General features: G+C 35.4%; 1 protein-coding gene across 10 annotated transcripts; it reads right to left on the bottom strand.

Moving 5' to 3' along the window:
* Nucleotides 1–3461: 3461 nt before the first annotated feature.
* LOC106797162 (uncharacterized) lies at nucleotides 3462–12686 on the bottom strand. 10 transcript variants are annotated; one of them, XR_005889519.1, is made up of 6 exons: nucleotides 12262–12678; nucleotides 11968–12042; nucleotides 6778–7616; nucleotides 5865–6662; nucleotides 5121–5283; nucleotides 3462–5055 (listed from the first exon to the last, which is right to left on the bottom strand). XR_005889519.1 is itself a non-coding variant. In XM_041011694.1 (4 exons), the coding sequence occupies exons 1-4, from the start codon at nucleotides 12619–12621 to the stop codon at nucleotides 7574–7576; spliced, it is 345 nt and encodes a 114-aa protein (XP_040867628.1). In that variant the 5' UTR covers nucleotides 12622–12686; the 3' UTR covers nucleotides 6997–7573. The 10 variants fall into 10 exon arrangements, 5 of the variants coding, with proteins under 5 accessions (XP_025982500.1, XP_040867628.1, XP_040867627.1 ...); XR_005889517.1 differs by having other exon boundaries at nucleotides 6755–7616; nucleotides 12262–12677; XR_005889518.1 differs by having other exon boundaries at nucleotides 6778–6873; nucleotides 12262–12676.
* Between the last annotated feature and the right edge of the window lie 11345 nt (nucleotides 12687–24031).

Here is a 24031-nt window from a genome sequence, read left to right as displayed (position 1 = left end):
CAATGTGGCAAGCAAATAAAAATAGTGAGATCAGATAGAGGTGGAGAATACTATGGCAGATATACTGAGAATGGACAAGCACCTGGTCCCTTTGCAAAGTTTCTTCAAGAACATGGGATTGTTGCCCAATACACTATGCCTGGTTCTCCAAATCAGAATGGTGTGGCAGAAAGAAGGAACCAGACATTATTGGACATGGTGCGGAGTATGTTTAGCAACTCCAATCTTCCTAAATCCTTGTGGGCTGAAGCACTAAAGACGACAGTGTATATATTAAATCGTGTTCCAACCAAGGCTGTCCCAAAGACACCTTTTGAGTTGTTTAAAGGTTGGAAACCAAGTTTGAAACATATGCGCATTTGGGGTTATCCGTCTGAGGTGAGAATATATAACCCACAAGAGAAGAAACTTGACCCGAGGACCATTAGTGTGTATTTTATTGGATATGCCGAAAGGTCTAAAGGTTATAGGTTTTATTGTCCACATCATATTACTAGGATTGTGGAATCAAGAAATGCCAAATTTATTGAAAATGATTTAATCAGTGGGAGTGATCAATTGAGGGACTTAGGTTCTGAAATTGATATAGAATCTCAACCTTCCGCGTCAAATGAAAGATTGGTTGTAATTCATACCCCTCAAGTTCAAAGGGATGATGAACAACACATGATTGACATTCCACAAACTGTTGTTGATAGTCCAGTAGATCAAGTTGATCATCAAATTCATGAAAATGATGAACAACCAGTTGAACAACATGATCCCCAAGAAAATGTTGATGCAACATTAAGGAGGTCTACTAGAGTAAGAAAATCAACTATTCCTAGTGATTATATTGTATATTTGCAAGAATCTGACTATAATATTGGAGCTGAAAATGATCCTGAAACTTTTGATCAAGCCATGAGTTAAAGAGTCAAATTTATGGTATGATGCCATGAAGGATGAGATGAATTCTATGCAGAGTAACAAAGTTTGGAACCTTGTAGAGTTGCCTAATGGGGCAAAGGCCATTAGATGTAAATGGGTCTTTAAGACCAAAAGGGATTCATTAGGCAACATTGAGAGATACAAGGCAAGACTTGTTGCTAAGGGATTTACTCAAAAGGAAGGAATAGATTACAAAGAGACTTTTTCTCCAGTATCTAAGAAAGATTCTCTTCGTATAATCTTGGCATTAGTTGCTCATTTTGACATTGAGTTGCAACAAATGGATGTGAAAACAATTTTTCTTAATGGTGATTTAGAGGAGGAGGTTTATATGAAACAACCTGAAGGTTTCTCCTCTAATAGTGGTGAGCATTTGGTTTGCAAACTTAATAAATCTATATATTGTTTAAAACAAGCTTCCCGTCAGTGGTACCTTAAGTTTCATGGGATAATTTCTTCATTTGGTTTTGATGAAAACCCCATGGATCAATGCATATACCACAAGGTCAGTGGGAGTAAAATATGTTTCATTGTTTTATATGTAGATGATATTTTACTTATAGCCAATGATCGGGGTTTGCTACATGAGGTAAAACAATTTCTCTCTAAGAATTTTGACATGAAGAATATGGGTGATGCATCTTATGTCATCGGCATTAAGATTCATAGAGATAGATCTCGAGGTATTTTTGGTCTATCACAGGAAACCTATATTAACAAAATTCTAGAGAGATTTCGGATGAAAGATTGTTCACCAAGTGTTGCTCCCATTGTAAAGGGTGATAGGTTTAATTTGAACCAATGTCCAAAGAATGACTTTGAGATGGAACAAATGAAAAACATTCCTTATGCTTCAGTTGTTGGAAGCCTCATGTATGCTCAAGTATGCACAAGGTCTGACATTGCATTTGCAGTTGGAATGTTAGGAAGATATTAGAGTAATCCAGGTATTAACCACTGGAGAGCTGCTAAGAAAGTGCTGAGGTACCTTCAAGGGACCAAAGATTACATGCTTATGTATAGACAGACAGACAATCTAAATGTGATTGGTTATTCAGACTCAGACTTTGCTAGCTGTGTTGACTCTCGTAGATCAACATCTGGGTATATTTTCATGATGGCTGGTGAAGTTATTTCATAGAGGAGTGTTAAGCAATCTTTGACTGCTACTTCTACCATGGAAGCTGAGTTTGTCTCTTGTTTTGAGACTACATCACATGGTGTATGGCTTAAAAGTTTCATTTATGGGCTAAAGATAGTTGATACTATTTCAAGGCCTTTAAGAATTTTTTGCGATAACTCAGCTGCTGTCTTTATGGCTAAGAATAATAAAAATGGAAGTCGAAGTAAGCACATCAACATTAAGTACTTAGTCATTAGAGAAAGAGTAAAAGATAAGAAAGTGGTCATTGAGTATATAAGCACTGAGTTGATGATCACTGATCCTTTAACTAAGGGCATGTCACCGTTTAAATTTAAGAATCATGTAAAAAGAATGAGACTTGGTTCCACTTTATGATTGTATACTTATATGTTAAAATTGAAACTTTTATATTATGATATTTTCTCATATTTGGGTGCACATTGATTTATTTGAGAAAAATTATTCATTAAGTTTTATTACCACTTTGAGTATATTGTTTGGGAAATTGAGTATATTGTAATACATGGATGATATTACTCGTTATAAGAGGAACTATCACTATGATTCGTATATTCATTTCTTAAGAAGATTGAGCATTAAGTCAAAATGTTTGGACCAAGTGAGAGAATGTAATAATTTAGTCCTAACATTTTGAAAATCTGTAACGCTCGTCAGTTTTGGAAGCCAAATTGAATGGATGTTAATGGGTGGTAATGGCCACTAATGATTTGTAACCGCCAATAATGAGTGGTAATGACTATTAAATGCATTCTTGATGGTAGAATGCCTATATAAAGCACATGGATTTGGTCCTTGAGCTCATCCCTTTCGAATTCAGTCTGATACACCATCTAGAGAAAGAAAGAGAGAAAGCTTGGAAGAACCAAAAACAAGAAACTCTTCATGGCAATGGTTGGAAGTATGATTTGATCTGTATTTTCCGCATTTTGTTAATAACCTGTGTTTCTTTTGTAGTTTGTAATATCACAGGTTAAAAGGTTTAGTCTAACACAACCTCCATACATCCCTTATATGTTTGGCAATGAAATCCTTGTCTTTGATCTCTCATTTGAATAATTGATGGCCTTTAAAAACATAGGTCCACTCTCCATGACAGCCATGAAATTAATAAGAGATATTCTTTGTGGGTCACTCCATCCATCACTAACAATGCTCACACCCTTTTGGCTCCATGCATTTTTAATTGGTTGTAACAAATTCTCCACGTGTCTTTTCTCATTTTGAAGTAATGTTGTCCTTAATTTATTATAACCTGGAGGTTGGTAACCACTGATCTGATTGTTGGCAGCATAGGCAAATGCCTTCCTATAATGAGGATTTCTTGCTAAATGAAAAGGCAGCCCCGAAGAGTATAACATCCTAGCAATTTCATGATCAAGTGTCTCTCTAGTTTGCAAATTAATGGCATTTTCCACAGTTGATGTCTTTCTCTTTTTTAGATCAACACCAAGAGTGTTTGTATCCATTTGGTGTTCAGTAGAAATCGAAGGCAACAACACAAATTTTGTTTTTGACCTCTCCACCCTCAATGTAGCCTCATTGGCTATCTTCTTCAAATCTATAAGTTTGGCAATTGTTACCTTTTGACAAACTCTAACTCTCTTTCCTGTCATCTTCAACAAGTGTGCCCTCACTCTAGTGTAAGACCCATTAAAGGTAAAATCACAAATATTACATTTTACCTCATAATTTCCACCACCACCTACACTTTTTATCTTTGTAACATAGGTTCATAAAGGTTTGGTATCATCATCTTGTTCTTTAGCTTGACTAGGACTAGAAACACTCATCTCTACAACAATTTAAAAAAATAAAAAATGAATGTAAAAAATTTCTAAGTAAAACACAAACAACAAAAAGCAATTTCTAACCAATGTTGTTCTTGTCTTACTGGCCATGTTGTAACTTAATTTTATTCAAAACAGGACTATTCAAGATAATTTTAGTTTTTGTAAATTATTTGTTTTATTTTTCATTTTTTAAACAATTTAGATACCTTTTTTAGCAAATAATTTTTTAAGAATAAATAGGAAAATAAAGAAACATTCAAATTCATAGGCATGTGTGAAATGTTTATGAACTGAAACATTCAAAATTTGAATTTACAAAAAAAAGTTAATGTAAAGGTGATCTATTACAATTTTTCCCTCTCCAATATATATGTTGTTATTTCTTTAATTACTTAGCAAATAATTTTTTTAAGAATAAATAGGAAAATAAAGAAAATTAAAAGAAAGGTAATTTTTTAATGACATATGCAAAAGAATGTTATCACAAGATTTACAATAAAATAAAGACAAAAATTACTTTTTATATTTTTTGAACAGCACAAAGAAAGAGAAAGAGTTAACGCATAAAATAAAGAAGCAAAGAAAGAGAAAGAGTTAACGCATAAAATAAAGAAGCAACGGATAACAAAGAAAAGAAACAAAGAGAAATTTGATTTTTACAATAAAATAAAGAAGTGGGGTACATGCAATAGCCAGCGGATAACAATTAAGAACACAAAGAAAGCCAACAGATACCAGTACAAATATAGAGAAAGTGTAAAAAGTTTAAAGTCATTTGAACAAAGTGGAACCACACTACCCTTCTAAGGCAGCGAGAAAAACCAGAGAAGAAATAGGGAGCAAGGGACTACCTGCGCGAGGAAGGAAACAGACGTGGCACTGTGCAGCAATGGAGGCGCTTGCGGGAGCAGCAAGGAAAAGACGTAGAAGAGTTATTCTTTTGGTAAACATTTTTAAATAAATAATAAAAATACCTAAGGCTTATTCGGCCGCGACGCATGTGTCTACTTGGTGGGCCACGTCCAACCGCGCGTGTCTTACTGTTCAACCGTGTTCAGTGACAGCAGAGGCAACGGACACCACGTCACACTGGAGTCGTACCCGCATATGTGTCTGGTGCGAGTCCGACGCGGAACACGCCGGTGATGAGCCGCGTCCGTGCTTCTTAGCCTGATACACCCTATGTCAAGCTGAATGTAAATCAAGGAGCAGATGAGGAGGCCTTGGGAGCTTACCATCTATCATGCACCGCGTGAAAGGAATACCGTAACTGATCAACTTGCAGCTTTAGGAGCAAATAACACTTTGGGCATTTATGTAGTGCCACCTGATGGGGTGTTGAATGCTTTTCTCAATGACTTAGCTTTTTGTACCTAGTTTCCTTTTGTCTTTTCTTTCCTATTTGTACCAAAAAATAAAAACTTAAACTATTAAGCAAAAATGTTACACAGTATGAAAAGCTAGTCAATTAAATCTTAAACCATCATAATTGAATTTAGTAGAAGAGATTAATCACTAATAATACGATAAACTAAGGTTTGAATTCCCATTAAAAGATGCCCACATTTAGTATTTCATCTTACTTTGAACAAAACTATCTCCAATTAATAAAATTAGAATATAAGACAATAGAGAAAATAAAGTAATAATTAATTAATAAGCATTTACTTATACAAGTATAAATAATATGATAATTGACGAAATCGTATCTGCATATAAGTTCAATCTAAATTGAAATAAATTGATTTTCATAATCGGATCTAAAATAATGTAACATAAATAAGGATCTAAAACAAATTTAATCCAATTATTTTTTCCCAACTTTTTTTTTTGGGCTTTTAAGTTTGATTTTGTAGTATGCACGGCATCCGTAATTTCAGGCGTGAGAAAAAGTACCAAGTATCGTTCTAACAAAAATGTCGCCATCTTTGTTTCCAATAAAGATAATTTACAGAAAACAAGAGGCCCAAAATACTTACAGCCAACACATAAAATTTGGTCCTGCTGCAACCCTTTTCTCTCCGAGTTTCCTTCCTCTATTGTTTTTCTAACCCAAGCAAATACATGCTTGCATTGTTATGTAAAGATGATTGCACTCAAATCCCTTCATCCTTTCTTCACTCCTACCAATATCAAATATGGTATCAACCGAAGCAGATGCCTCAACACAAAAGGTTCTGTTTTGTGCCTCTGCAAGTCCAATGAATCTGAATCTCAAGCTCCCCAACCAGGAGATATTCGTAAACAAGAACTGCTAGCCCAAATTGCCATGCTTCAAACTCAGAAAGTCCGTCTCACAGATTATTTTGATGAGAGATCTGAATACTTAACCCAGTTTGGTGAAGAAGCCAAGGCCGAGTTTGACAAGATTGGAAAAGATGCCCTCCAAGGATTAGATGAAGCTAGTGCCATTGTATGCTTCAACTTTTGAGTTAACAATGTAGTGTATTTTTGGTTTTTGCATTTGGAAAGTCTCAAACCATGGTTTGGTAAAAGTCTGTCTCTTGTGCCATACACACTAGCCAATCAATCATCAAGCACGGCATGGAGGAAAATCGATATGTGAAAGGTATTTTAGTAATGACCGCTTATTGTGTTCATTTGTGTTTGGCAGATAACAGCAAACATAGAGAGCCAGATGGTGGAGTTTGAGGAATCTGCAGAACTTAACAGACAAGAGATTCAGGAGCATGAAAAAGAACTAGGTGAATTTGAAGTTCAAATGGAGGATGGAAGAAATGAAGGGCTGTTCTTTAAGAACCTCAGAAGGAGGACACCTGTTGACAAATCAAAAGCCAAGGAGGAGGCAGAGAAAATCAAAGATGTAGCCAGAGAAAAAGCTGGTAGCAGAACAAGGAAAGGCTTTTACCTCCTCTTTATTGGCCTACTGACCTTTGCAATAGTTGATTCTATTGCCTCATCATCAACTGATTGGAAAAAAATAGCAGTTCTTGGAGCTACTCTTGTGGCTTTAGTTTCTCAGTTCATCTACGAACAGAATGTCATTAGAAACTGGAGAAAAAAGAAAGACCGACACAGAAGAGGAAAATAACTGAAGTTTAATTGTTACTGAGATTCAATGCAAGTTTCTGTGGAAGACAAAAAGTATAATGGATGTTGCGTGATACAATAAACCCAAGTGGAAGCTTATAACTTGGGCCTGATAACATCATGCTAATTTGCTTTGGCATCAACAACAGCAGATATTGGTGATATAACTACAATCACCAAAATCTGAGTAACTGGGTTACCAAGTGATGCTGATGAAACTTTTCACATCTTATGTCAATACAAAAAAACATACTCTTATTATCATACTAGTTTTTAGACATGTACATTTGGAACCTGACGTGTATCTCTGTGTCTTATGTCATATATACAATTAATGAGAAACTAATAACTACACAATGTCATTCCTTTATGTACAGCTTAACAAGTTGGTTAATCAAATAGAGATGTATAGTAATTGCCGCCTGAAATTCCCTATGCCTTACAGAATACAATCAACTCATGTAAAGCCTGAGGCATATAATATCTCAAATTTACATGAGACAGACAAATATCCCAGAAACCAAAACACACATCCTTTGCTGTTCAGCAACTCCAAACTTTAGGTACCCTAGAGGAAAACTGTATTGCACCCAGGTACCTGATACCATATGTTCCTGTTTGTATTATATGTAGTCCATCAGCAGTCGCCAAAAGCTATTGGCCCAGGGGCCTCAAATTTCCTTCAACAAAATAATATCAGGAAGCATAATATTGTCTTGGCAATTTGCATCAAACACATGTGCAGTTGAAACCACCAATCTTAAACAAACATGCTAAAAAACGATGCTCGGTCTCAAACCTAAAACATCACAAGAATCCCTTTTCTTGTGGGATACCAGCCAAATGCTTGTATTTTAGTATAATATACTTGTGTTGATGTAGTCAACAAGAGGGAAAAGTAGGAGTTAAAAAAATTATTTTAATCTATGTTAGGGCACAAAAGAATCAAGTTGAAGCTCCTTAAAATATCACCGCTCTAACTAGTATGTTCCAAGTAATGGCAGTTGGCAGAACACCACACCCCAAAGCATCATCTAGAAACCCAACTGCATCTGTCACCCTACCACAAGAAGAGAGCCCCATAAGAGTAATATTATACAAGATGATGTCGGGTTGAAGCTTGTCCTCTAAGATGTGAGCCCAAATCTTTGATGCCATTTTGCAGTTCCCATCTTTGTAAAACCCCTCCATGATGGTATTGTGAGTTACAAGATTAACACAATTCTTTTGCCTCATTGTTGAATAAAGCTGCAGAGCATCCTCCACTTTGCCAGAGGAACAAAGTCTATGGCAATGTTGTACATAGTAATATCAGGCTTATGCCCTGTGTCCAGAAACTCATGCCACAACCTAAAGGCGGTGTCTATCATCTTGCTCTCACAAAGACCATCTATCAACGTACTGTATGTGATAATATCTGGTTTCCACCCTTTCTCCAACATTTCATTAACGCAATCATAAGCCTCACGAAACCTTCCAGCTCTTAATAATCCATTTATAAGAATATTATAGGACACAACAGTCGGCCAGCAACCTTTGCTGCTCATTTCCCTAAAAGCTTTAACAGCACTGTCAAGTTTGAAATGTTTAACAAACTCATCAATCACCACATTACAAACATGAGAATTAAATTTACAGCAACGCTTATTCTAAGTTTTACAACTCCACCTGCCTCATCTAATCTCCCTTCCTTGCACAATGCATTTATCAGTGACAAGTAAGCAAACTCATCCACACCACCTCCCCTATGTTCAGCCTCTTCCAACACCTGTAAAGCCCTATTCACATACCCATTCCTACACAAACCATGAATCACCACACCATAAGTAGCAGAATCCGCCTCCGTCAAACCATCCCACAACACCATTGCCTTGTCCACCTTCCCATTCTCAAACAACCCCTAGAGAAATATGTTATAACTTCTCACATTCCGCAAACCGCACTTCCCCATCTTCTTCCACAACTCAAAACATTCCTCAATATTCCCCGACTTACACAACCCATTAAGCATCAGGCCTAACCCCTCTCCCAACCATCTCCTCATAAACCCTCCTTGCTTCACCCAAATTCCCCACCTCACTCAACCCGTGAATCAAAGCGCTATATGTAAACAAATCACACTTCCTCTCGTTCCTCTTCATCCTCTCCCAAATCTCCAAACCCTAACTAAACCTCCCACACCTACACAACCCACTAATCATAACATTATAACTCACAACACTGGGAAACACCGATTCCTCTCTCAACAACCTCTCCCACATCTCACCCGCCTTCACAAAATACCCCCTTTTGAAAAACCCATCAATGATCATGTTGTAACACACCACATCAGGCTCTACCCCTCGTTCACGCATTTCATCGAACACCTCAAGCGCAAACCCCAAATCCCCACTCTTCGCCACACCCCCAATCAAAGTCCTGTAGGTGATCTTATCAAGGCTCATCCCCGCACCCCACATCCACGTCAGCAACCCCCGACCCTTCTCGAACTCACCCTTCTTACACAGAACCTTCAGCAGAACATTATAGGTTTCAACATTCGACGTCACACATGCAGCTTCGAAGTACTTGAAGAAGTTCTCCACACGTGCCCACTGGTGTGACTCCACGAACGCATTGAGGAGGGTGTTAAAGGAGCAAATGGTTGGGGAGCACCCAAACACGTGAGGCATGGTTTGGAACACATGCAGGGCTTCGTCAGGCATGCGGGTTTTGGCGTAGGCTTTGAGGAGAGTGAGGGGCATGTCCTCTGGGAAGGGGTAGCGAATGGCGACGACGATGCGCGGCGCGTGGGAGAGAAGGAGGGCGGGATCGGCGGCCACGTGGCGGAGGGGGCTGATTTTTCGGCTTTGAGGAGCTTGAGAAGATGGTGGGGTGAGAGGCATTTGGGAATCTCCACCATGACACCAGACAGTGGGGAGTGGGGCGTGAGCAAGTTTCACTACATTGCATTTGATTGTTGGTGAATTTGGAATACTCAAGGGGACGTTTGTTTCGCGACAAGTTCTAACTTTTTTGCACAGTACGAAAGTACATCCGAACCATTTAATGACAAAAATATTAACTATTTCAAAACCATCTCATCTAATGATTCAAATTTACTTTTGTACAATCTAAGAAATCTTTCACTTTTTGTAAAATTTATTTTGTTTTACGATATAATCTTGCATACTTGAAAAATCACATTCTTGAAGATATTATTTTGTTTAGGAATATTATTCACATAGACATGTTTTGTTGGTATTTAATAATTGCAGAAAATTTAAAATTTATTTAATTAAAAAATTAAAAAAAGTAAAAAAAAAATATATAGTAGAATATAGTAAAAATAGGTAGCTATTGTAGAAAAATAACTTGTATTCTCATGAGAATATTATTTACTCATCCTTATTCATGAGTAGAGCTTGTTTGAAACATGAAGATATAACATTAACATACAACATAGTAAAAATAGGTATATATATTCTTATCTTCATATTCCTTCAAATAAAAGAACATAATGTGAAACAACCAATACCTTGTAGTACTGTGTGTTGAATTAAAAGATAAATAAATAAAAATTAAATTTAGTCCTATATGTGTCATATTCTCAATTTGGTCCTAAAAATTTGTTAAATTGGTTCTTATATATATACAAATATTACTAGTTTGATCTTTGTCGTCATGCATTGATTGTTTACTCTTGTACATATTTTTAATTTGATCCTTATGCATATATACATAACACATACTTTATTTTATTACATAGACTAAATTAAAAATGTGTTACATGCATATAAGGAGCAAATTAAGAATGCCTAAAAGGATTAATGATCACAATTTGCTCTATAACATAAGTGTAAAGATATTATATTATTTAAAAATTACATAGAAGTAATGGCCTATATTAATCTAAGCAATTGTTATTTACATCTGTCTTTTTTACTTATACATCTTTTTTTTGTTTTCATATTTTTTATAAAAAATATATATCCTCATTTTGGAAATTAATTTTGAGATTTTAACACTCCAGAACATTAATTTCTGGAAGCCTTGGAATTTTTAACACCTTTTTTTTCTCTTTGCTGTTTTATCTTTATCTTTACCAATCATAAAACCCAATTCACTAATCCCCTTCACCTCCAAACCAACAATGCTGCCACACCTTTAAAATTAACCAAAACCTTAAAAATCTAGAAAAACAAAATATGACGCCAAACCATCCATGTTTTCCGTTCATTGCGCTGTTGTTCAATTATTTCTTTCTTCTTGTGGTTTCAACTTACTATGCATCTTTAAGCTAAAGCAATGTGACAACCATCTACAAGGTTTTGAGTGAACAAACACTCCTGACAAGTCTATTCCTAATATCGTGAAGGAGTTCTCAATGGGAGAGGACAGTCACTTCTAGGTGCATTTGAGTATCCACATTGACGATACTCTCTTTTTCATTTTTATTAGATTAGTGAACAACACCATCTAATTTTGAAAAGTGTTAAATCAATGAAGACACTATATTTTTCATTTGGGTTGACATTGCAAAACATTCTTAGACACAATACACACATTCATTCTCACATAGATCCATCGCATACGTACACCTCACCATTTCGTCTTTCTTTCTATAGTTCTCTCTTACTAAAAAAGCAGTGATAACATTTTCTATCCTCTTTAAAAACGCACTATAGCATGCGCGCGTGGACACACATGGGTCTCAAAAGCACATAAACATTAAAGTCACCATTTCAACATTAACATTGCTAACCCATCCTATTCACTCCTACTGATGCAATTTTAAAGGACCAACAACACAGTTAAAACAAAAAAGGAAGTTCATATCACGACTTACAAGAACCGTTGTGATCAAACCAGAGAGTATTTTTGGACAAAAAAAAGAACCTTTGATGGAAGGGAAAAGGGAAAAAGAAATTTGATTTTCCATGAGAGAAATAAAAGGTTGTACTCGTCAGAACTAACAAGGAATAGTTGGAAAGAAATATAGAAGGAAGAATATTTTAAACTCTAAGAGCATCTCTAGCGCAGAATTCTTACCTGGTTCCTTCAGTTGAAGAAACGGTTTCGTAAAGAAACTGTCCACTGGAGCGTGTCTGTGTGGTGAAATCGAATCTTTAAAAAAAAAAAACAAAAGAAACACATCTTATATAAGAAATCGATCCTTATGATAAAATATTATTATCCAACATCAACCACCCATGTCAAAAAAGAGGAAAAACAACGGAAAAAAACTCAGAATACAAACCCAAAAATACAACCATCTCACAGATCTAAAAAAAATACAACCACGGCTTGAAGAGAATCTCAAAAAAATTCAGAGTTAAACTCAACTTTACTAATCTTCTATTCCGTTCCAGGAATAGACAAGGTTGAAACTTGAAAGGAGTGGACAAGTTAAAATACAAACCGCGATGGTGGTGCATGGCGCGATGGTGGTGCCGCCATGGTGGTGTCGCGATGAAGAAAAGAAGAGGGAGTGTGGCGCGATGGTGGTGCCGCCATGGTTGCCGCGATGAAGAAAAGAAGAGAGGGTGTGGCGCGGTGGTGGTGCCGCGATGAAGAAAAGAAGAGAGGGTGTGGCGTGATGGTGGTGTGGCGGGATGGTGGTGTCGCGATGAAGAAAAGAAGAGAAAGAGAAGTAGGGAAGTGGGGGAAGTGGGGAAGTGAAGGTTCACAAAGAAAAGTGAACATGGGGAAGTGATAGTGGGAACGGTCTAGAATTCTCGGGAAGGTTAAAAAAAAATTGAAAATGTATGTATTGGGAAGTAGGAAGTGGAGAGGTGAAGAATTAAAACGTTAAAAGAATATTAACGTTGATAGAATATTATTGTTCAAAGATATGGTTGTGGATAAATTTTTTTCACCAATAGGAACACTGTTTACTATAAATTTGGGTAGTGTGATTATATGCATCAGAGCAATAGGAACAACCAAACATCAAAGCAATATTGGGAAAGGATAAAAAAAATGCATACAACAATGATTATATGCATCAGAGCGAGCAATTTTGTGAAAGAAGTTGGACTCAATTGAAATCACGATGGAATAGGATCCATCATCCAGTTCAAAAGTTTAACGGTGCTACAAACAACCAAATAAACATAGAAGTGGAAGTTCAAAGAAAGATGTTTTGGCTGATGCTCATATGATTTACTCATAAGATACAGGAAAAAAAATTGAGGTTGAGCATGCTTGGTTGTTGTTGAAAGATCAACCCAGAGACACCCATTGAAGTCAAAAAATATGATACATCATCACCAATGTCTCGCCAAATTGGACAAAAAGCAGCAAAAAGGAAGAGCAAACAAAATAAAAGCTTCTAGCATTCTCAATTTATCTGGCATAGAAAGTGTAATGAAGGACAAAAATATGAACACATCAAAACTTATTCGGTTAATAGAGACACAGGAAAGGCGTATGCAAGAACAAGAATGACATATGTAGTATGAAATCCTCATGAAGGATACATCCAACATGTCCGAACAATAACGCCAATGCCAAGAAAAGTATTGTGACCATATTAGGGAAAAAACTAGGATATTAAAAAACATTATGTATGTTTTTTAAGCTAAAATGATATGCAAAACCATAGTGATAGGCATCCCAGCAAGGTTGGCACCCCTAACACTATGCAACATACCAATTGAGAACAATGGTTGAAATATAGTATACCATAAGCTAGTTAGCTCAATAGTTGGGAAGCATATTGTTGATAAAGCACAATAGTATTATATCTTCTCTTTTTTCTTTTATAGATTAAGATTCTACTGTAAATAGTAATACATGCAAAGGGATTAAGATATCCTACAAATAAACCTATTAACAAAAATAGATTTTGTCTTGCAGTAGATTGATCAATAATTTTCTCATATAATTATGTTTGATAGGAGAAAAATAAGCACTAGCATACAAGACATATTGGCCTTATGTTTCTAGTTGAAGAAAAGTTAAGAGGAAGAAAACAAAAGAAATGAGAACAAACTAGAAATGGAGAAAAATAGTTAACTTATTCATATTTTTATGCAACATTATGTGGAGTGACCAAAATGTCCAACTTATTGACAGAAAGGACTATAATTAGATGACAAAAAGATAAATGTTTACTTACTTGCTAGTTCCTTAAGTTCTCCATTGTATCCTTTAGTTTTTAGGTTAACAAATGCACAATCCTTTCATAAAATAATGTGCCCTAAGAATTTGATGCATGGGTAATGATGAAGTCCAAAAGGCAATGTCCTCTGTTTTTACTTTAATTACAAACCAAGAATATGTAATTTCTCTTTTATTTCTTAAAAACAATTAAATCCAACAAATTTTTAATTTGACCATTCTTTGTTTCTTTCCTTCCTAGACCAATAAGTTATAAAGTTAATTCTTTCCACCAAAATTGCTAAGACGGTATAAAATTAAACAAATAATGACAATAAAAAAATTTAGGCGAAATTGCATTTTTGGGCCTCCTAGTTGTTTTCAATTTCGATTTTGGTCCCCCTTTAAAATTATTGATGAATTTTGTCCTCCTATTTTATCCAATCATGCAATCTTGGTCCCCCAGTCTATAATTGGACGTTGACTGCCACGTGTCACGTTCTTATTGGATTATGACTGTCACGTGTCATGTTCTAATTGACCAATGACAACAATAATGTATTTCATCTTCATCCAATCAGAATATGACATGTGGCAGTCATCATCAAATAAGAACGTGACATGTGGCAGTCAACATCCCTTTGTAACAGTCAACGTCCAATTCTGAACTGGAGGACCAAGATTGCGTGATTGGATAAAATAGGAGGACAAAATTCGTCAATAATTTTAAAGGGGGACCAAAATCAAAATTAAAAAAACCTAGAGGAACCAAAAATACAATTTTTCCTATTATTTAACATTGATAACAAGTGTCGAATCACTCCAAAACAGATAAAACTAGGAAATTCTAGTTGTGTGTCTAACACTAGAAATAGTAAAATGCTAAAAGTAATATGTAGTTTATACATTTATGGAATGAAAGGATTGAAAAAATGAAGTCTTTCAATATTTCTTGAATTATCTTTTACTACATAACATTGATGTTGGAAATGCCTTTACATTATGCATGGCATCATGCAACAAGCACACAACAAGAATTCAGGAGGAAAATTAGTAAATAAGTATGGCCTTGTTTAGATAAGCCTTTAATAAGAACGACAAAGAAAATATGACAGTAAAATAAATTAAGATTCTCTCATAAATTAAAATTAACTTATGCACAAGTTAATTTTAACTTATTGGAGGAACATAATTCATTTTAATTTTTTATTTTTTCTCTTATAAATGTTTATTAAGAAGTTTATTTAAAAGACCATATTGTTGGCTCATGGCATGCATTTATGTATTTTAACTTGATTACTATACAAAAGCATCGTTTCCTTTACCCATAATCAAAGTGTAAGATCAGGGACAGATCTAGTAAATTTATTTAGTTGGGGGCAAGAAGACAATATGAAGAATAATACTTTTCCAAAATAAAATAATATAAACTTTTATGGAATACATAATCTCATGACAAAAAATTTAAATTATCTAAGTTTCTACAAATTACAATTAGGTCGAGGTGTGTGTTAGTATCATTGACTTACTACATGTGTTTAGTATTAGAAAATGGAAAGGTAACACTAAAAAATGATAAACAAGTATGATTAGTAATAATTTACTCCCTTTTCTTACATCCATTTTAAAAAAAATGTCTTTCGGGTGTAACATCTATTTCTTAATGGGGATAATTTTTTATTATCAAATATAACAAATAAAAAAATTATTTTGTGGGAGTAAATTGGTAGCTACATAATCACTTAAAATAGTAATCCATATAAGATGTTAACTTCATAGAGTATTTACAATAAATGTACAAATAGAACAAGAGAGTTTGCAAAAGTGCATTGAATGTAGTTTTTTCAAGTTGTTAACTTATTGATAAATGCAAACTCTCCTCTATTTATAGTCTTCATACTTGTTTGATGTTGGAGGGGAAACATTGATCTAAAGCACTTTAGTTTTTGCAATAAATGCACAATAAGCTATTCATTTGTTGTTTTGGAATATCAACTTAACCGATATGTTTTATAGTCTTTTTGCTCTAGTAACAATGCAAATTAGGTGAATTTTTCCACTTCAACAATGGGCGCACTAACATTTTTGGAAATCCAATTTGCGTCTTCTTTCTTTTAGTGTTAGGTATGCTCATGATAGCTTCTCCTTTTTGTCTTTTTGTAGTTCAACAAATAACATTTGTAAAACTTCATTTCTTTAGGGTGGTATTAGAATGATACTCTCGTAAAACGATGTTTGTGCATTTTTCCATTCAATGATTAATATTTAATTTATTGGATGCATTTAAGGTGCGTTTGGTACAGGGAACATTTTTTCATGCCTAGAAATTATGACTTTTAGGAATGACTAAAATATATTTTGTTGTTCATAAATATTCTTAGAAGTATATTTATAGATGTATTTTAGGAATTGAAGATTTTGATGCTAATTAATATATGTTTTAGGAATCAGGCTAATATCATCATATATATAAATAATTTGGTTACATCAACAAATAAGTAATTACACAACAATCAACACATACAAATGATGTTGAAATTTTAACAAACTGTATAAAATATCAAATGAACACTAAAACACATTATATCATATTATCAAGAGAATGGTTTAAGGAATACCAAAGTTCATAGAGTTTGATCAAACAAACATAGCAGAATCTAATAATGGTCATGAACAGTTGATTTAATGAACTTCCTCAACCAAATCACCTTCTTCCTTATGGGACCTTCATTTTTTATTCAGATATGGAGGGGAGAAACTATTCCTAATTTTGTGTGTTAGGGACCATAATTGTGCCTCAGGTTTAAACTTATTAAAGTTTTTATTATTCCCTAATAGGCCAAACTAATTTTTGCTAATTAAACCCATATTAGTTTTCTGTTAACAATCTAATTGGTGTGATCCTTACTAGGAGCGGATCGCTTGATACAGGTTACAGAGTTTTGGATGATGCCACTTCTAGAAAGGGAAGATAAGTTAGGGTAGATGCCACAAGGATTACCTTGATAAGTCCGAGATTGGTTCAGCGAGGAATCCAGAGAGAAGTTTTCACAAAATTTTATCAAATGCAAAAAGTTCTTCTATAGAAAATGAAATCCATACATATAGTGTATCTGAATAAAAAAAATAAAAATAGACATGGGCCTTTAAATCAGTTTGGGCCAAAATTACAACGAAAAAATTATAAATAAAAAATAGAACATATTTGGCATGGGCCTTCAGCAACGATTAATATGCTTTGTAGTGCCTCTGCCTTTGGGCCTTCATCCTTCTCCACTTGGGCCTTGTTAAGTATGTCTGCTACCATTTGTTGGAGGGCATCCACTGACTGTTTAGTCCTACTCTTGGTCATAGGTCCTTGTATTTGGGCAGTTTCAAGATTCTTATCATTCCCTTCTTCTTGGAAAGCATTTGCCTTCAAATGTTCAACATCATCACCTGTAACAAATGGAGTCAAGTCAGTAACATTAAATGAAGAACTTTTTAGAATATTGATCCTATAAGCATTGTCATTGATCCTCTCTAGTACTTGGAAAGGTCCATCTCCTCTAGGTTGAAGTTTGGACTTCCTTTGTTTAGGGAACCTCTCCTTCCTCATGTGTATCCAAACTCAATCACCTGGTTCAAGTACCACTTCCTTCCTGTTCTTATTGGCTTGCTTGACATAGCTTTCATTCTTCTTTGCAATTTGAGTCTTCACCTGCTCATGCAATCTTTTCACATACTTAACTTTAGCCAGTGCATCCTTATGCTTAAAATCAGAAATGTTAGGCAATGGTAACAAATCAAGAGGAGTCAAGGGGTTAAAACCATACACTACTTCGAATGGAGAGTGTTGTGTAGTGCTATGTACAACCCTATTGTATGCAAATTTAAAATGAGGTAGACATTCTTCCCAACTCTTTATATTCTTTTTAATCACATCTCTAAGAAGAAAAGACAAAGTTTTGTTTACTACCTCAGTTTGGCCATCGGTTTAAGGATGGCATGTGGTGGAAAGGAGAAGCTTTGTTCCAACCTTACCCCATAGTGTTCTCCAAAAGTGACTAAGGAACTTGGTGTCTCAGTTTGAAACAATGCTTCTATGTAGTCCATGGAGACGCACCACTTCCTTGAAAATAAATCAACAACATGAGTCTCTTGGAGATTGCTTTTGTAAGCTGGCCTGTTAGGCAATGAAGCTCCTGGAAAGAGGTCAATTTGATGTTTTATGCCTCTTGAAGGTGGCAGCCCATGAGGAACAAAAATAGTTAACTCATTAGAATTATCAGTAGAAATTTTACTGTCTTTGCAATACAGTAGATAGAGTGGCTCACGAGCAAGTAACACTTTTGTCACTTCACTCGCCTTTGCTAAACAATTAAATTTTCTCTCATGTGTATCACTCTTTCTCTCAGGTGTATCACTCGTTTCTTTCTCTTGTTCTCTCTTTTCTCTCATTCTGATTTGGTCATCACACACTTCTTTTGGGGATAGAGGTTTAAGAATAATTTTCTGGGCATGGTGCTGAAAAGAAATCTTGTTGGTGAAGTCATCATGCACTGCTTTGGTGTCATACTACCATAGTCTTCCTAATAGTATATGAGTCACCTCCATTAGAACCACGTCACACAGCACCCTATCATTGTATCTTCCAATGGTGAGACACACCTCAACCCACTGAGTAACCTTTACCTCTTCATTTTCACTAAGCCATTGAAGTCTATACGGCCTAGGATAGGGCTTAGTATCCAAATTCAGTTTAGACACTAACCTAGAACTTGTAACATTGGTACAACTTCCTCCATCAACAATTAAAGAGCATATCTTACCATTGATTGTGCATCTGGTGTGGAAAATATTTTCTCTTTGGGTATCGTCCAGTGGTTGCATCTGACTTCCCAAGGGCCTTCTCACCATTAGCATATCACCCTACATAGTGATGCAATCCTACCCCCCAAGGGCATTGGATAGAAGATTCCAAGAAGATTGGGCCAGAGATGCAAGAGAGGGCCCTAGGGTTCTCATGAGCCTTAAGGTAGATTTCAGGCCCATGGGCTAAGTATGAGCCCACTTATCTTTGTACATATCATATTAAGGTTTCATTGTTTTTGGACCTTGTATTTAGGGCTTTATAATGTAGGTAGGGTACCTTAGAAATGTAAGATTCTTCAACCCTTGTATTTTAGAGCACCTAGACTAGTTTTTGTATTAGGGGTAGTTTTGTAATTTCACATGCATTAAGTGAATATTTGTGTGTGTGGGGGGAAATAAATTTAACTGAATTGGGAGAAGCTCAATCCAATTAAATTTTAGAGGGGGAGATGAGCATTTTCTTGTTACACCCCATTACTACATCATATAGTCACACTTTGTGCATGTCCTTCATGCTTTACATGCCTCAAGACACCTAAGCACACTTAGTGGAGAATCTTGGACTTGATCTTGGATTAGTGGGCTGAACCATAGTTAAAATTCACTAATCATAATTAGTGAAATTTTGGCTCCACAAATTCAAGTGATATTTGAATAGAAATTTAAATTTCTCTTCAATTTTGTGTGACACTTAGGCTATAAATTGAGTCCATGTGTGTGCATTTTTTGAACTTTGATCATTTGAGAATTACACTTCAAGTTCAAACCTCATTTGAGGCACAAAATTTCGTACTCCTTCTCTCCTTCTCCCTCCACTCATCTTCTTTTACCTTCAAGCTCTTATCCATGGCTTCCTATGGTGGTGAACTTGTTCTTGACTCATCTTCTCCTTGAAGTGACGTCTCCAATCATCTTTCTTCCTTCTCTATTCCTCTGTCATTGATCTTCAAGAAGCAAAGGACTCCATTGATGAAGAAGATCCAAGGCCTACAAGCTCCACATGGAACTACATCACATAGCTTCCTCCTTAAGCTTTTCTTCCACCTTTTCTTCTTCACTGATTTCAGATTCACTGGTGATTTCTCCATTTGCCTTGATGATCATGGTCCTCCTGGTTGGACATTCAAAAGCAATATGTCCTCTTCTTAAGCATTTGAAGCATTTTATGTTTCTGGTATCTGTGTTGGATGATGAGGCAGAATTATGCTTAGTTTCAGCACTGGACACTACTGACTTTCCATGTGGACTGGACGAGTTGCCTCCCTCCTTCTTAGATTTGTTGGTCTAGTTTTGGTTGAAATTTTTGGATGAGTTCCTTCTTGCTGCAATTTTCCTCTTCAACTGTTGTTCAACCCGGACTGCCTTATGCAGTAAGTCATCCAATTCCACATACTCTTGTAATTCAACAACATCTCTAATGTTTGGATTTAGGCCACTTAGAAAATGAGTCATTGTGTCTTAAGTTTCCTCTTCAATGTTAGCCCTCACTAGTGCCATCTCCATCTCCTTGTAGTACTCCTCCACAGTTAAACTTCCTTGGGACAGCCTCTGGAGTTTTTGTCGCATGGTTCTGCTGTAGCTAGTTAGAACATACCTATTTCACATAATCCTTCTTATCTCAGTCCATGTATCTATCTCTCGCCCTTCCTCTCTCACCATCTCTCTTTGATTTTTATTCCACCAAACAAGGGTATAGTCTAAGAATTTAGCTGCTACTAATTTTACCTTTTGTCCTTCAGTATAATCATTGCAGGAGAATACATGCTCAATCTTCATCTCTTAGTCAAGGTAGGCATCTGGATCACTCCTGCCCTTGAAAGGAGGTACATTGAGTTTTACTCCCTCAATTATGTTCTACCCCTCTATTTTGTGTTGCCTAGGTCCAACACACACTCTGTTACCACCATAATGTCTTCCAGTATTCTGATTTAGTTGGTTCTCCATACCTTCTATTTTTCCATAGAGCTCTTCATTATTACGGTTCAACAATCGTTGCATCTCTATAATCATTACGTCCAATAATAAACGCTGAGATCCGTCCAGCTGATGATAATCACCACCACCATCACCAGCTCCTGCCATAATAAATAGAGAACAAAATCTTCTGTAGTAATTTAGAAAAAAAGGTTTTAGGACCTCACCACACTCTACTCACGTGTTTCCTCTCTTTGATGGTAGTACACTCGTGTTTGATGCTCTCAATATAGGCTTTTGTGTGATGTTTTTCACTTTTGCCTTTTACCACTCCCTCCCTCTTAATTTCCTGGATGAATCAAATTAGACACACAAGGTAATATAACAGGAAAGAAAATTTAATTATCACAGACTCAATAACAAATTTGATTTGGATAACAAAATTGATTTGGATAACAGATTTGATTTGGATAAAAAAATTGATTTAGATAACAAATTTGATTTGGATAACAAAATTGATTTGGATAACATATTTGATTTGGATAACAAATTTAGTTAACAAATAGAAGAAACAAAGAAGCTACTTAATCACAGAGAAGAAGAGAACAAAATTAACGAAGATGGCATGTAAATTTCAAATGGTCATAACTTCTGCTACGGTTGTCCATTTGAGGCCTACTATATGTCAAAACGCTCAGAATTCAGAGGAGAATCCCTAGCAAAACTCTTGAAGGAGACTTGGTCCATGATTTTTTTTGCCAAAAAAACGCCTTTAACTGCCTCAAATCTGCATTCAAAGATCAAGCACCCACTTTCTTCCTTTTTTTTTCAAACTTTCTGTAACTTTTTTTATAATGCTTTCTTTTCAAATTCGTCTAGGATAATTTAGGCAATTTGTTCAATAGGCAATTTGTTCAACAGGAAAATAGGCAAATAGATTCAAGAGCCTACTAAACCCTAAACCCATAAGTCCTTCCAGTAAGCCAAATTGTCCCCAAATAGAATTTGAAACATAATTCAAACAATTTTTTTTTACACACAGTTTGAAAGAAACAAGAAACAAGAACAAGAACAAGAACAAGAACAAGAACAAGAACAAGAACAAGAACAAGAACAAGAACAAAAACAAAAACAAGAACAAGAACAAGAACAAGAACAAGAACAAGAACACAACAAGAACGCACCAAGACGCAAACAAGAACGCAAATAACAAAACAAGAAGAAAACACGAACCTAGACAAATTATAAAGAAAAATAAATGGATAGGATAGAACTTGTATCAAGAGTCGAAGCTCTGATACTAGATGATGTGATCCTTACTAGGAGCGGATCGTTTGATACATGTTACAGAATTTTGGATGACGCCACTTCCAGAGAGGGAAGTTAAGTTAGGGTAGACGCCATAAGGATTACCTTGATAAGTCCGAGATTGGTTCAATGAAGAATCCAGAGAGAAGTTCTCACAAATTTTTATCAAATGCAAAAAGTGCATCTATTGAAAATGAAATCCATACATATAGTGTATCTGAACGAAAAAATAGAAATAGACATGGGCCTTTAAATCAGTTTGGGCCAAAATTACAATGAAAAAATTATAAATAAAAAATAGAACATATTTGGCATGGGCCTTCAAATTAGTCTGGGCCTTCAACAATGATTAATATGCTTAGTAGTGCCTCTGCCTCTGAGCCTTCATCCTTCTCCAGTTGGGCCTTATTAAGTATGCCTGCTACCATTTGTTGGAGGGTATTCACTGACTGTTTGGTCCTACTCCTGGCCATAGATCCCTATATTTGGGCAGTTTCAGGATTCTTATCACTAATGGGCTCACTAAATTAGATCATTTATCTTGAGTCCATCTAAATGTAAATAACATATATAAATGTTATTGTAAAATATGTAGCCCATATTAATTAACTAGGAATTATAAAATTCTTATTAATCTCCCACTTAGGCTTCATATTAACCTTAAACATTTATACCACATAATTTTTTAAGCGTACGATCATATGTTATTTACTTTTAGACCCCTCTTTAAACAACCTAGTTCATCTCATACAACAACAAAGAACCATTGTGGTTTTCATCACAACCTAACGTGACTAAGCCACAATGATCATCATTGTCACTCATACTTGATGACATAGATCAAGTATGGATAAGCAGCATGAAAATTACATGCAATGTGATCTTAATCATATATATTTTTGACTAGTCCAAACTTTATTCTTTATATAGATAAATCCAAATGCAACATAAATATTGCACACAAAACAAACTCATAATAGAATGATAAACATCAACTTTATTTCTATAGAAAATCCAAACAATACAAATATCTAGAAAACATAAGATATAGAACATAAACGAAACTCCTACTAAGGTATACATGAAATTACACCCATATGAGCAGTGTGTTTATGAAAAACTTTAGGTACCAAACCTTTAGTAAGTGGACTAGCTAGCATGAAATTAGTTTCTATATGCTTTATTTGCCTATTCTGAACTCTTTCCTCAACAACTAGAATGTTGTCAATGAATTTTGACTTAGTTGTACTCCTATTATTGTTGGAGTATTGAACTACCAAGTTATTATCACAATAAATTCTCATTGGTCTTTCAATGCCATCGACAACACACAAACTAGTGACAAAGTTCCATAGCCATATCCCATGATTAGATGCCTCAAAACAAGCAATTACTCTACAACCATGGTTGAAGAAGTTATGAGAGTCTATTCAACATATTTCCAAGATATAGCTCCTCCAACCAACATATATATGTATCCAGATGTAGAGCATCTACTGTCTTGATATCCAGCAAAATCAGAGTCTGAATACTTGATGGTCTCTGAATTATCAAACTTCTAATAAGTAAGCATGTAACCTTTTGTTCTCTTCAAATAATGCATCACATGTTTGTTGTCTTCCAGGATTACTCAAGTATATATCTGCTCATAACTCCTTCGAAGGAAAGCTATGAAGGAAAATGGAAGATGAAAGTAGATGGGAGCTCCAACCGCCACACACAACCATAGGTTTATGCTCCCTTTTATCCCAATGCTAAAAGTGTCTTATATAGCCCAAGAATCTTTGCTTTTTCTTTTGTGTGAAATGGGCTATGCACTCAAGGCACACATGGCTTGCTCAGTGAGCTACAAAATTACACAAACAAAAACTACGTTGGGCTCAACACGCATATGACTTGCTAAACCCTATTACAAAATTTCCTAAAATTGTCTTGT

This window comes from Glycine max, chromosome 18 (assembly GCF_000004515.6).
Source record: "Glycine max cultivar Williams 82 chromosome 18, Glycine_max_v4.0, whole genome shotgun sequence".
In the NCBI taxonomy this organism is placed as follows: Eukaryota; Viridiplantae; Streptophyta; class Magnoliopsida; order Fabales; family Fabaceae; genus Glycine; species Glycine max.
The sequence above is the reverse complement of the archived record's forward strand: the minus strand, read 5'-3'. Positions and strand labels throughout refer to the sequence as shown.

Excerpts from the sequence above, each read along its gene's own strand:
- LOC106797162 (XM_026126712.2), bottom strand. The coding sequence starts at position 12,621 with ATGTTCACTTTTCTTTGTGAACCTTCACTTCCCCACTTCCCCCACTTC. Across the intron at positions 12,043-12,337 it reads CGCCATGCACCACCATCGCG|ATTCGATTTCACCACACAGA; the intron begins GTTTGTATTTTA and ends TTTTTTTTAAAG. Across the intron at positions 7,551-11,967 it reads TCTTCAACTGAAGGAACCAG|GAACATATGGTATCAGGTAC; the intron begins GTAAGAATTCTG and ends TAATACAAACAG.